The sequence below is a fragment of the Electrona antarctica genome (assembly GCF_951216825.1).
Source record: "Electrona antarctica genome assembly, chromosome: 19".
NCBI classification, from domain to species: domain Eukaryota; kingdom Metazoa; phylum Chordata; class Actinopteri; order Myctophiformes; family Myctophidae; genus Electrona; species Electrona antarctica.
This window is the reverse complement of record NC_136800.1, coordinates 23,289,125-23,303,382: the sequence shown is the minus strand read 5'-3', so window position 1 is coordinate 23,303,382 and position 14,258 is coordinate 23,289,125. Positions and strand designations below refer to the sequence as shown.

Sequence of the window (14,258 nt, the reverse complement as noted above, 5' to 3'; positions counted from 1 at the left end):
CTGGCTTTGTACCCGTGTACCCGTGTTCGTACCAAAAAAATGAGCATGGTTACTATGGTCACTGACATTACGTCAGACCACAGCTGATCAGGCTATATAAGACCTTGCACCACTCAGTTCACACGGGTGTGATTTTTTTTTAATATGATCTATGGCTGCGTCGGCCAGATTCCCGGAAAAGCTTGCCCCAGCAGCATTCTGCCGCGTGGGTGGAGCTTCATTTCCATCCACCAGCTGTCTAAAAACCCGGAAGAGACGCCAGCAGACAGCGGCTTTTGGCCACACATGGAATCCTAGGACCTAGGTGTGCTTACACTCATTGTGACCCAATGGTGGCCCCGCCCCCCAGACTAGCCACCCCCCTTCCAATGTATGAAGCTTTAGACTGGGGGTGTAAGTGATATTGTTTTTGTTAAAATAAGTGTTCCAGGACTATATTCTATATCGACATAATGCAATACCTCTCCAAGCTAAGCAGAGATTGCCTCTTAAATGGATAAGCAGCAGCCCTCAGATATTTGGTCTGTCTGTCTCATGTCATGTCAGGGAGAGCAGGTTTGAATTTGAAGTAGAACAGTAGAGCACGTAACGTTAAGGTTAGCTTAGCAGCTTTAATGTAGGAAGAATTGCACACACTATAAATAAACACACAGTCAGAAGTAAGACGTACAGGCAAGTCAAACAGCAGCAGTTATCAGTCATAGTACACGTTTTCACACTATGTACATAAAAGTATATTTGTCTGTTTTCCTACCAAGCGTAACCTATAAACGATATACTTACGAAATTAAGGGTCCTCGTTTACAAACACAAACAAGCCGTACAACAGCAAGCATAAACACAGAGATGACAGATCCACGTGTTACTGTCGCAAGCATTGTACGTAGCACAATGGTGCGCCGGAGGAAAAAAGAACAGATCTTCAAACTGACACAGCTTGTTGGAAAGTCTGGTGACGCGAGCTTATCAGCTTGTAGACATGTTCTTTTTTTGAGAAGCAACGCGAGACCCCTCCTCCTCACGCAACTTTTCACATTCCAACGCTCTCTTGCCAGCTAGCGCAGGCTAGGATATTACACTGAAATTACCCATGTGTGGTACGCCACACATGGGAAAGTGTATGAACAACACACTATCCTTGAAATAAATGCGACAATTTGTCAAATAATCGGTTCAAGACTGTAGAATGAACGGAACAAACGGAGGGATATACTTTATAAACCCATGTTCACCTTACTGGTGCAGTGCAGTGCAGCGCAATAACAACAAGTACGGTGGCTGCCAAGGAACAATAACTACAGAGCGAGCATGCTGTAAAATGATGTGTATGTGCGGGGCTTCAATTTCGGGCCTGTTGAACTAACTTTGGGCGGGCCCGTCTAGTGTTTAAATGGACAGATAGGCCTATCAGTCAAAAGGGAGACATCGAAGAGGAAGAATGGATGGGGAAGGATCAACATATGGAATGTCAGAACAGGTCAGCTCCATATGGAGATCTAAGGGTTTGAGGTGAGATGTAGAGTTGCTGGCCAATATTGATGACATCAGGGAACTCCATATATGGGCTTAATATTGATGACATCACATGATGTCACGAGGCATGACCATATATGGGTCGTGACCAACTGATGTGACCATAGATATATATAAACACTAGATAGCTCACCCGCGCTGTTGGCCAATGGAGAGCGACGTCGTTACGTGGCGGCCATCTTACCTCGGGACACACAACATTGTGTCTATGGGGCATGTACTCTTAAATGACCATAACCTGCTCAATTTTCAACCGATTTTCAAACGGTTTGGTTTGTTATAAACGTCAGAGACGTCCGCATACTTATATGCTTTTATACGACGTTCATATAAAAAACATAAATTAAGCAGATAAGCGTCCTGAATCATAGCCACGTTGACAACGTTTGTAATAAACCAACCCGTTTGTAAATCCGTCAAGGTTTGAGCGAGTTATGACTGTTTCTGTTTGAGCTGCCATTGAACATACTGTACTGTATCCCCGAACTAAGATGGCTGCCGGGTGAACGACGTCAGAAACTCCGCCTTGAGCCATCTAGTGTTTATATATATCTATGGATGTGACCAACTGATGGGAAATGCACAATTTCATAGTTAACTGAGACCTGTGGTCGCAATTATCGAGGGCCACAGATCGCATCGTGAGGTACATATATCATCCCAACCCTACAGTGATAGGGGAGCTTGTGTGCAGTTCTAAGAGAGCCAAGAAATTTGATGTAGAGTGTTGTATAATATACTTCACTATAGAGCGTCGCAGTCCCGCCCCCTACCATGGACCAGGAAATGAATCCCAATGCATTTTTCCCATAGACATTTCAGAAAGTATTTATTTAAAGACGGTTACGCCACGGACAAAGCCAACTCGAGTCGTGACAACTCATGACAACACAAACAATATTTTGGACCAAACAAATAATTACAAAGAAGAAAAACAACAAAAAAAGTGTTCTAACCTGCCGTTTTTTTCTTCTTTCTAATTATTTTTTCGGCCCCAAAAATTTTGTTTGTTGTAATGATTTGTCACGACTCGAGTTGGCTTTAAATAAACGTAAACGTAAACGTCTTTAAATAAATACTTTCTGAAATGTCTATGAGGAAAATGAACGGAGAATCATTTCCTGGTCCATGGTAGGGGGCGGGACGTCGCAGTCCCGCCCCCTTTCATGACGACGCCAGGCCCAGGAAATAATTCCCAATGCATTTTTCCTATACACCACGCTAGACAGGAAAGCCCAAAAACGTCACATCCGGGGCTAAGAATATTCTATGGCTGCCAATACAACTTGGTCCAATCCTTAATCACATACAGACAAACATCTATGCCGATGCTATCTAACTTGCGGAGGTAGCGTGCCTTGTCCACGGGCAACAGATCTTTCAATGTATGGCATTGCAAATACGTTTGATAATCGCTACTCTGCTCAATATTGTTTTGAAAATGCCGCAAATTGCATTGCAGTGAACGAGCGCAAATCACAACTTCCCCCGGTGGTGGGCGGAGTCACAGTTTGAGGCGCTGTTTACGCGCCGTGGTGTCAGTGTATAGACATTTCAAAACGTATTTATTTAAAGGAGCATTCAGTGATTTGGGTGATTTGGGAAAAAAAACCTGGTCCGCCCCGGTAACAAGATGTGCACATGCACGCAATACAGTGGGGGGACACATGACAGGTCAACGGCATGCACACCAAGGCCCACCCCGCTCGATCATGATTGGCGAAAGCCGGAAGGCCCCTCTCTATCCTGATTGGATGAAGGCTGGGCCACCTAGCCAAAAACGAAACCTAATGGTTTTTTTACCCCAGGGGTTAACTGGGGACAGGGAGGAACTCCTTATATGGTCAGCACACTCTATAGTAGGGAGGATTATCACAACAAAACAAAAAAAAAAGTGATATTTGAATTAAGTGAAATCACTGAATATACCTTTAAAGACCTTATAAGCGTCGTACAAACCCAACTCGAGTTGTGACAAATCATGACAACAAACACAATATTTTGGACCAAACAAATAATTACAAAGAAGAAAAACAACAAAAAAAGTGTTGTAACCTTCCATTTTCTTCTGCTTTCTAATTATTTGTTCGGCCCGAAAAATTGTGTTTGTTGTCATGATTTGTCACGACAAGAGTTGGCTTTGTACGAGGCTTAAAAGGTCTTTAAATAAATACTTTTTGATATTTCTATAAGGAAAATGAACAGGGAATCATTTCCTGGGCCCTGGTAGGGGGTGGGACTGCGACGCTCTATAGGTTATAGATATTATACACAAATCAAGGCCATCTGTATTGGAGAATTAGACTTAGAATTTAGACCTAGCAAGCCCATCAGGCAGATCGCAGAGGTGCAGCCTCCAAATGTCCATCTCAGAATTTGTCCAAATACCACAGGTGACAATTGGCCTGAGGCCTGTTTCCCAGATAAAGGAATGCTCATGCAGTGTCTTTACTGAGCTGGAAACGTTGTCCATGCATGCTCTCACACACCTATAGACAACCCCCATATGCCTATAAGAGATGGCAAGAAGGTACAGAGGGCAGGCACTTATTGGTCTGGTTAACTCAAAGAGGGTGTCATGAATTTGTGTAAGCAATTTAACTTCTTTCTTCCCACATAAATTGACTGGCTTGAGGAAGAAAATTGCTTGGATCTCAACTTTTCTTCAAAACAAGGCTATCCACAGACTATCACAAGAGCTAGCATGGAGGTTTAATGAACATGGAAACTAGTTAGAAGAGTGGAGCTACGCAAGAAATAATGGTGGCAGACATGAATCAGTACCGGAAAGGATTATTTATGGAATAAGAACATAAATAATGAATATTTACACACACTCAGACTCTGAGCTTCCTGCAGTTCACTCAGTGGAGTGGGCGGGGTCTATGGGCTGGAAACCAGGCTAACACAGATGTCAAGTTTTGTAATTTAACAATTCACAAATAGGCCTAGCCTACATACACAGTGATTTGTACCTGTGACTCTAATGTTGTTTTGTATTTGTGTCTCTAATTTGCAACTTGTAGCCTACATGAAAATTTTTAGGCCAACTTAGAACATTTTCATGGTCATGTATTTGTGAATCTCCATCAATTCTGTAGAACAGTACAAACTTGGCCTCACCCCCCGAACCCACCTCACCCCTGCCCACTTTGACAGGCTGGAATGGCTTAGGGTCGACGACAGAGTACAGCATCTTGCAATGGGTCTGGTCCACAAGATTCGATACACCACCAAGATACCCATGTACCTGTCTAAATACTTCCTTAATGTTAATGAAGTCCACACCCACAACACCAGAGGGAGTGCAACAAACCCAGATTCGGCACAAACAAGGGACTAAATTCTTTTCGCTCCTGTGCCACCAAAATGTGGAACGACCCTACCAACAGTCTGCAAATCCCTTGACTCCTTCAAAACCGCTCTCAAAGGGCACCTACGGACGGCTGCAATTCGAAACTGGCCCCCGTAAAACTCTGAATGCTTTATTGGGTTAATTGTCCACTCACAGTTAACAGTCTTTGTATTGAGTTGTGCTTGAAATGTACTGTAATTCTGCAAACTGTTAATAAATATTTCAATCAATCAATCTGTATCACATACATACCATTGTTTTCACCACCCACAAATCCAGTAGGAAGAAATACCAAGTGCTTCCACTAGATGGTGGTCATGCAACATTTGTGGATGCCATTGCCAGCTACTGTTTCTGCAGTCTGCTACTGTTTCTGCTGCAGAAAACTGCTTTTACAGGCGATATGTATTGTACAGTATTCCCATGTATACTCACAAATCCAACACAATGGCATTGGCAGCTATGTTTCACTATTAGGCCTGCTATGTCTCTTTACAAAGTGTAATCTTTATAAACTACTAATCCTCGTTTAAAATGCCAGTAAATCATTTACAAACACTTCCACGTGTTACTGTCGCAGGCATTATTACGCAGCTGTGAGCATGGAAAAGTTGCGCAAGGGTCTCGCTTTGCCCCAAAAATAACGGATCTACAAGCTAACAACGCGTCGCATCGGTACGCTTTGTTATCTTATAGATCTGTTCTTTTTGGGGGGCGGAGCTGCACCATTTTCGCAATATTTTGGAAGCGACATTCTTATGTTTTTACCAGTGTTACTAGTTAACTTGCAACATTAATCTGAAGTGAAGAACACATTTTGGACACGGTAAAAAAAAATACTTATGTCAAAGTGTGCATGGGTTGTTTTATTTAGGCTAAAACAACTAATACGCTATTGCATATTCTTGTTTTGCCAATGGGATTTTTGCATGTTTTTTGCCAGATTGACTACTGTACACTACATATTTTTTCTTTTTGATTACTACTCGAAGTTTTAGAATTATTATTGTTTGTCTTTAAATGTATCGATGAATACAGAACCTTAATGGAAATAAGCCATAGCTTTTTGGGGGTAGCCTATATCCTTTTAGCATTCTTTTGTAGGCTATAAACTATAAATCTGTATTGCTGTGCTTTTTTTTGCAAACTTTTAATAAGGCATTCAATCAATCAATCAATCAATAATATTGTGCCAGATTGAATGCTACTACTCAAAGTTTTTGCATATTATTGTTTGTCTTTAAATGTCTGAAATCGGTGAATATACAGTACAGAACCTCAAAAGCCATAGCTTTTTTGGGTTTAATATCCTTGAATGAAGAATGCCTTCATTCATTCTATAAATCTATGTCTGTTCTTAAACCTTTAATAAAGCATTCAATCAATCAATTAATCAATCAATAGTATTGTGCCAGATTGAATGTTTTGATATTGTTGTGGTTTATTTCCTTATCATATTCACATGTGTGTCTGTAGATGAGGGCCATTGGGAAGCAACAGTTCTGTGTCTTCCGACATATCTCCAGTCAGATGCACAAGACATCTCATCCACAAAACTTTACAGATTATGAAAGCATAAAGCCCTTCGAGCCTCAAATCCCATTGTATTTCAACTTCGCCAAAGACGTCTTGGATAAGTGGACAGAAAAGGAAAAAGTAATGATTTAACCTATTACTCAATGACTTAACCTATGCTATATACCGGTATCTGTACCAAAAAAAGACATACATAATTTCCCCTAAAAAGTTATAAATGCAAAATAAATGTCTCGTCTCAGGCTATATACTGTATACATTATTTTCTGACTTTCAGCGTGGAGAGCGAGGGTCTGTCCCCGCCCTGTGGTGGGTGAATGACAACAAGGAGGAGGTCCGATGGAGTTTTGAGGAGCTGGGCTTTCACTCCAGAAGACTGGCCAACGTTCTGTGTGGACCCTGCCAGCTCAGCAAGCAGGACCGGCTGCTGCTCATTCTGCCGAGGGTTCCAGAGTGGTGGCTGGTCAATGTGGCCTGTCTCAGGACAGGTGATGATTGGAGTACTGCTGTAGTGACCGGTGAATGATTGTAGTAATGCTGCTCTTCACATAACACTTAACCACTAAGTCAGAATTATATACTTACATATGATGAATTAAGTGAGCCTTTCTTAATACAAGAATGGTCACCCCATACGCATGTATGTCTGGCAACCAAAGTCCACTCGCTCCAGTAACATCCAGTGAGCTGGGAGCGGTCGGACCCACTAATCCAGCGACCTCGTAACGGTCAGACCCCTGGGACAATTCTTGTCCCTATCGGGTTGTAATGGCACTGAGTCGGCTGAAGTGGACTTCGCTACTTTCGGCACGCTCATACTGGAGCGCGGCACGTAGTGATGCACTATGAGCTGCTATTTTTGAGGGGCGCTAATCATAGCAACCTAATAATAGCAACATGAGTTAGACTTTAATATATTAGCGCCCCTCACTTCACACTGGTGTGCTTTTTCAATAGCCAAAGTGTATAGAATAACGCTTAAAGTGGCTAAAATCTAAAATGATACAGATGCTTTCCCGGTAATGGGTTAATCGATGCTCGTTGCATGTTATTCTGATGTACACATCACGTCCACCACAGGTACCGTGCTGTTACCAGGCACCTCTCAGCTGACATCCAGAGACATCCTCCACAGACTGCAGATCTCAGGGGCCAAAGGTGTCATCACAGATGAGTCCCTGGCTCCTCTGCTGGATGCTGTGGCCCCTGACTGCCCTTCCCTGCGCGTCAAAATATTAGTGTCCGACAGGAAAAGAGAAGGATGGAGGAACTTGGGCGATTTGCTTGAGTATGCAGCTGGCTATCATCAAACTGTATAATAGTGAAAGGTCAAAGAAAATTCTTGAGTGAAAATTCATCAGTGCCCTGGCCTCAGGCATGTAAGTGGCACCGAAATTAAGTGACGTAATCCGTGTTGTGTTTTCATCCGGTAGTAGGTACCGGTTTCGGGCAATGTCTATTCAAAAAAAGAAATTAGACGTTTGCCTGGGACCAAACTAGTGAAAATAGCTTCATTTTCACTACTTTCTTAAACATTTGTTTTCTAATGTATGGAATTTCTTACATTTGTTTTTCACCCATTTACACCTGAGGCCGATTCTAAAAACGCCTTCTAAAACCTAACCTAAAGTTTTCTGAAAACCTTCAAATTCTTATTAAAAAAAATTAAAAAAATAATATGTTTCGATATCGAGACACAGAGGTCAACTGTATGTGACACAGAGGGCGCATCCGGCATGAAAGGTAACACAACGTATGTTACTCAGGTCTAAATGGGTTTCATTTGAAATAATAATAATTAAAAACAAAATGTAGGAAACAAAAAAATAAAGGGACCCATAAAAATGTGTCAGCGACTCACAAATAGGTCCTGGCCCAGTGTTTGGGAACGACTGATCTAGAAGCCCTGCTGTCTGTCTATAGTGTGTTTTAAACACTTTCAAGGGAATCATTTTTCTTTTGCACTGCATTTCACATTTCACAATCAGGATTCAAATTTAAAAAGTATAGCAGATATAAGCTTCAAGCTTGTGGATTTGCTACTGTTGATGCTTTTGTGTGAGCGTTCATTTACAAAACAAATAGATGGGGGTGAGAGGTTTCCGCCCGACAGCAACGATATAAAGCATTATGCACATATTGGACACAGTCTAAACTAATCTACAAGCTCATAATGTGTTGTGATGCTCAATCAGGTTTTAATGTATCCCTTCTGCTGTCTATTAGGAATGTATCCAGTGACCATGAATGTGTGGAGACTTTGAGTGATGATCCCATGACCATCTTCTTCACCAGTGGGACCACAGGCTCCCCCAAGATGACCCAGCACAGCCACTGTAGCTATGGGATAGGTCTGACTGTCAATGGCAGGTAATAACAGCCACTGTAGCTATGGGATAGGTCTGACTGTCAATGGCATTGGCAGGTAATGGCTGCATTCTCTCTCTCTCTCTCTCTCTCTCTCTCTCTCTCTCACACACACATACTCTGTCCCTCGTCGTTCTCTTCTTATGCCATTACACGGTCTGTTGGTCCTCTCTCTGTGGAGGTACTGGTTGGACCTGACGGAGAAGGACGTCATGTGGAACACGTCAGACACAGGTTGGGCCAAGTCGGCCTGGAGCAGTGTTTATGCCCCTTGGACCCAGGGAGCATGTGTCTTCACACACCACATGCCTCGCTTTGACTCCGCCATTGTGCTAAAGGTGTGTGTTCAACCGTCCGTCACAGATTAAAGTTCAAAGTCATTGGGATTCATATCAAGGCCCATTATTTATTCTTGTAAATTACGTAATGCAGGTGTTTAAAACAATAATTTAACTCTTGAGAATGTAAAATCATTTTACACTTTCAAGAGTTAAAGATGTATAAGAGTTAATTTGTTTACAAACTCTCCATCATTTAGCTGGGGGCCACCTGAAACCCCTCTGGTTGAGAACCACTGCCATAGACGCCGACCTCACGCTGACCGTTCGGTGCCACGGTTCTTGTATTCTTTATTTTGTTTTACTGAGAATAAGGTTAGAAATAAGTTTAGGGTTAGGCATAGTTTTACTGGGGTTAAGTTTAGGTATAGGGTTAGGTTTAGGCATAGTTTTACTGAGGTTAAAGTTAGGAATAAGGTTAGGTTTAACCGTTTAAGCATAATTTACTTAGGTTACTTTAGGAATACCAGCCTGAGCAGTTCCGCCGGCTGTACGCCCGGGGCGAGTTGGTAAAGGAGCGAGTTGTTTGGTATTCAAATATATGACAAGAAAATAACCATATTAATGATCATATATTTCATAAAAGCAAAGGTTAAAGCCTCAATCTGCAATTTCTTCAACTGATTCGTTGGCTGTCTGGCTACCAAAACATTGGCTACCAAAATGTTTATGAAGCACGGCACTAGTGTGTGTGGGGGCTCCTTTCATGCTGTTTAACAAAACAGATTAGGATTTGGCCTAACAACATATTTCACTATCATGAGATTTTATTTAATCCACGTCAACCAGAAGGCTGCAGTACAGACAGAGGCTGATGGATATTATTATCCATTACGGGAAAAAAGGAGCATTGCAGTCTGAACAAATCTGTTCACTTTATTTTTAATCTTCCATTTATGCCTCACAAATCTCAGAACGTTGTCCCAGGCTGTCCCAGCCTTCACTCTGTTCAAACTGTTCATTCAGTCCTTCAGGAAAAGTACTCACAATGTTTTACTTAAGTAAAAGTTTCAATACTGCAATGTAGAAATACTCCGGACTTCAGTAAAAGTCCGGAATTCAAAATGTGCTTGAGTAAAAGTACAAAAGTATTGGTATCAAAATGTACTTAAAGTACCAAAAGTAGAAAGTGCTCATTTTGGAGAATGTCCGGGTTCATGTTTTCAAATGTAGCCTATATATAAATCTTTTGAAAAAGATTTTTTTGGAGATTGGAAATACTCAAGTAAAGTAGAAATACCTCAAGTACAGTGCTACAGTACAGTGCACAGTACAGTGCTTGAGTGAATGTACTTAGTTACTTTCCACCACTGAGTTTTACCGATGTCCCCTGCCTTCTTTTCAGACTCTTTCTGACTATCCCATATCGACATTCTGCACCATGACAACTGCTTACCGCATGCTGGTCCTGCAAGACTTGTCCAAGTAAGGTCCATTTATTAGCGAAAAGGGAAGACAGACTATGCACCCACTGCACATTACATGTGTTGGAGAGCTACACTTTCTAAGCCCCTGCCCACTGTACCAAGACATCAGAGACACATACTTCCCACTGATTACACACACCCAAAGTGAGTTTGAATCTATAACCAACGACAAAAAAAACTCCCATAACTATTGGGAGAAATACAAGAATGTGTGAACACAGTAGTAAGATGTGTGAACTGCTGCAATTAAAGAAGGTTAGCCAATGGAATACAACCACCCTAAGGACTACTATCTGTACCAAGTATACTGCACATGTAAACAGCTGCCTTTAAACACATGCACTTTTGTATACTATTTAAATAGTTTGAGGAAAAGAATCAGATATTTTTCCCAAAGTGACTGCAAAACATTCCTGGTATTTGTTTCAAAAAAGCTTTATACCCTGTATATATAACATACCCCCTCCAACTGTATATACATTCCCCATTTTCAACAGTTTTATATTTTGACACTTGACACATTTGGTATCATATTATAGGTACATGTTTATCCTGTTATCACTTTGTAATCTGGAATACCTGAAATGTCTTTTTTGTGCCAGGTACAACTTCAAGTCCCTGCAGCATTGCCTGGGTGCTGGTGAGGCCATCAACCCAGATGTTATGAGGAAATGGAGGGAGGCCACTGGACTGGATATCTATGAAGGTTATGGACAGACAGAAACTGTGAGTTTAAGTGTTTTCATTCCAATGTCCAGTTGTGTATCATGATGTATTTACAACAGATACAGTAGCCTACTTCATATTTTCGCTGTCAGGCAGAAACCTTGTATCTCGATATTTAAGCGGTGCTAGCCACTCCAACATGTGACCGTGTGTGTTTTGGTGTCTATGCGTTATTATTCCGCCCCCCTGTGATGTCATCTCGGTATTTTTTCACAATGATCTATTTTATATATGTTTTGCTCTCCATCCTGGTGCCAACCTTCAGGTTTTGATAGCTGGTACCTTCAAGGGCATGAAGATCAAGCCTGGGTCTTTTGGAAAGGCATCACCGGCATATGATGTGCAGGTAACAAATATTTTTGTTAGGTTTGTTATGTTGTCATATGTAAGAAAGAAAAAAAAACATATGACATACTTGCTTCTTGAAAATAAACAAATATCAAGGATAAAAACCACAACAAAGTCAGGGACATATTTCCATTGTGGCCTTGGTTTTAGTACATAACATTATATAAAATACTAGAGATTGTACAAGCAAAGTGGGAGAATCTACGCAGCTCAGGCCCATGGGATTGCAGATGAAAAAATCCTGATGAATTAGTATTTGTGCTGTTTGTGTTCAGGTTGTGGATGATGAAGGAACAGTCGTGCCCAATGGAGTGGAAGGCAACCTCGCTATCAGAGTAAAACCCCACAAGCCATTTTCTCTGTTTACAGAATACATAGTGAGTATCTGTTCAAATAAGCTTTAGAATTATATTAAGCTTCATTAGTGTAGCACTCAAAAACACAATAAAGAATTTGCCTACCGGTAATTAAAGTAAAGACATCAGACAGCAAAACAAATCAACATACTAACAAAAGAATAACCTGAAAAAAACAATTTGGTGGCAAATACAGCAATTGAGATAAATCTAGTTAAAGGCAATACTAAAGAAATATGTTTTAAGACTTATTTTAACCTGCACTGCAGCTGGGTTGTAAAGTATGGCCAGTGTACTGCTGTTGGATGAGCTATGTCAGAGGTGGGCAACCAAGACTTTATGACCGACTGGTCTATTGTGATGGGGCTTTTTTTGAACAAAAGATACAAAAACAGTAATCTCCGCCTCCGGCGGGATATTAAACGCGTTGCGAGCTTGTAGAACTGCTATTTCTGGCGAATCTCAGTGTATTATGAGATTTATTTTTGAGTGGTGTAAACCACTCCTACAACTGGCTTTGTTAGTCTGTGCTCAAAAAATGAGCATGGTTGCTATGTTCACCCAGTTCACCCGGGTGTGATTTCATTACGTCAGACATGATTTCATTACGTCAGACAGGCTATATAAGACCTTACACCACTCAGTTCACACGGGTGTGATTATTATTTATTTTTTTCAGGGGGAAGCGGAGAAGACGAGGGAGTGTTACAGAGGACACTTCTACCTGACCGGGGACAGAGGTGTCATGGACCAAGATGGATACATGTGGTTTGTTGGACGTGCTGACGACGTCATCAACTCATCTGGGTAAGAGCTCATCTCCCCCACCCCCTGCAGCTTCCTAGAGTGATTGCAGCTACAGCCCCTGGGTAGGCCACTCCACAATTCGACATGCAGCACCTTTCCTTTCTAATGAACTCTGTGTTGGTGTTGGTCTAGGTACCGGATCGGTCCGTTTGAAGTGGAGAGCGCTTTGATAGAACACCAGGCTGTGGCGGAGTCTGCGGTTGTCAGCAGCCCTGACCCTGTCAGAGGAGAGGTATATACTGCATGCAGTAACAAAGTTATGCGTTGTGACACGCTGCAAGCTTGTAGATCTTCTATTTTTGGTGAATGATTGATCCCCCAGAATAGGAATGATGGGGTTTAAACTACAATTATAAAAGTTATTTTCAATCTGTCCTTATGGAAACAAATATTCTCTCCAGTTTTCCTCGTGACATACTGCATCTTTGGGGGAAAGACTTACATGTTTCCATGCGACGTATGACAAAAGTTGCTATAAAGTAACATTTGATTCAGGGGTGCCGTAAAGTTAGGGTGACCTGAGCCAAAAATGTCTGAGAACCATTGCCCTAGAAGTGTCACTGTTTGAATAGAAACACATACTTTGTTTCCCCTCTTATCCAGGTGGTGAAAGCATTTGTGGTGCTGACAGCAGAGTATATGTCACATGACAAAGGCCAACTTGTGAAAGACTTACAAGCACATGTGAAGAAAGTGACTGCGCCGTACAAATATCCACGCAAGGTATCCTTAAATACTTCACATGTACTGTACGTTTACTGTATTCCCCACTGGATATACCTTACTGATCAGGAATGGTTGATTTCTTATTGTATTTTTTGTTGTTTGCAGGTTGAGTTTGTGGAGCAGCTGCCTAAGACAGTCAGTGGTAAGATTAGAAGAGTGGAGCTACGCAACAAAGAATGGGGGCGGACTTGAGCGGAAAGAAGGATTATAAAAAGTCTCCAACATGTAAGATAAGATGCATGAGTTGACTTTTGGTACTAAAGTAGTACATTATGATACCAATACCAATACTTTTAGTCAAGTAATTTTTTTATTCCAGACTTTTACTTGTAATAGAGTATTTCTAAATGGCAATATTGATACTTTTACATGAGTAAAAATGCGAGTACTTTTTCCACCTCTGGTGCTTCTTTCCCTGGGTGATTTGGTTGAGACTATTCCAGTGGAATCCACACGTATATTGTTGACCTAATGTCCACTCCACAATCTACCTCCAAGATTCCTCTAACAACCTTTTCTGGATCAGATGAGCCCACTGCAAAATCTCACCACTTAACACAGTTAGAGGAATCTTGGAGGTAGATTGTAGATTGCTCCCTACTATAGAGTGTGCTGACCATATAAGGAGTTCCTCCCTGTCCCCAGTGAGCCCCTGGGGTCAAAAAACCCTAGTTTCAGTTTTGGTGGCGGGTGGCAAAACCTTCATCCAATCAGGATGAGTGGGGCCTTCCTCCAATCA

General features: G+C 41.6%; 2 protein-coding genes across 3 annotated transcripts in view; one reads left to right on the top strand and one right to left on the bottom strand.

The window, feature by feature from the left end:
- Positions 1-913, bottom strand: part of ece2a (endothelin converting enzyme 2a) — a gene marked incomplete at its 3' end in the record, with an annotated part of 141,655 nt that extends 140,742 nt beyond the window's left edge. Inside the window, exon 1 of the mRNA XM_079529249.1 lies at positions 784-913. The remainder of the gene's footprint in view (positions 1-783) is intronic.
- A 4,752-nt stretch (positions 914-5,665) lies between these two features.
- On the top strand, positions 5,666-13,728 carry acsm3 (acyl-CoA synthetase medium chain family member 3). Of its 2 annotated transcripts, XM_079529728.1 has the most exons (14): positions 5,666-5,714; positions 6,365-6,544; positions 6,702-6,912; positions 7,505-7,712; positions 8,651-8,794; positions 8,973-9,129; positions 10,475-10,554; positions 11,159-11,282; positions 11,548-11,628; positions 11,906-12,007; positions 12,666-12,793; positions 12,926-13,025; positions 13,397-13,516; positions 13,625-13,728. In XM_079529728.1, exons 2-14 carry the CDS (start codon positions 6,365-6,367, stop codon positions 13,709-13,711), a joined length of 1,722 nt encoding a protein of 573 aa, XP_079385854.1. In that variant the 5' UTR covers positions 5,666-5,714; the 3' UTR covers positions 13,712-13,728. The 2 variants fall into 2 exon arrangements, with proteins under 2 accessions (XP_079385854.1, XP_079385855.1); XM_079529729.1 differs by lacking the exon at positions 11,906-12,007.
- The last annotated feature ends 530 nt before the right edge of the window (positions 13,729-14,258 follow it).

Excerpts from the sequence above, each read along its gene's own strand:
- acsm3 (XM_079529728.1), top strand. The coding sequence starts at position 6,365 with ATGAGGGCCATTGGGAAGCAACAGTTCTGTGTCTTCCGACATATCTCC. Across the intron at positions 8,795-8,972 it reads GGTCTGACTGTCAATGGCAG|GTACTGGTTGGACCTGACGG; the intron begins GTAATAACAGCC and ends CTCTCTGTGGAG. Across the intron at positions 12,008-12,665 it reads CTCTGTTTACAGAATACATA|GGGGAAGCGGAGAAGACGAG; the intron begins GTGAGTATCTGT and ends TATTTTTTTCAG.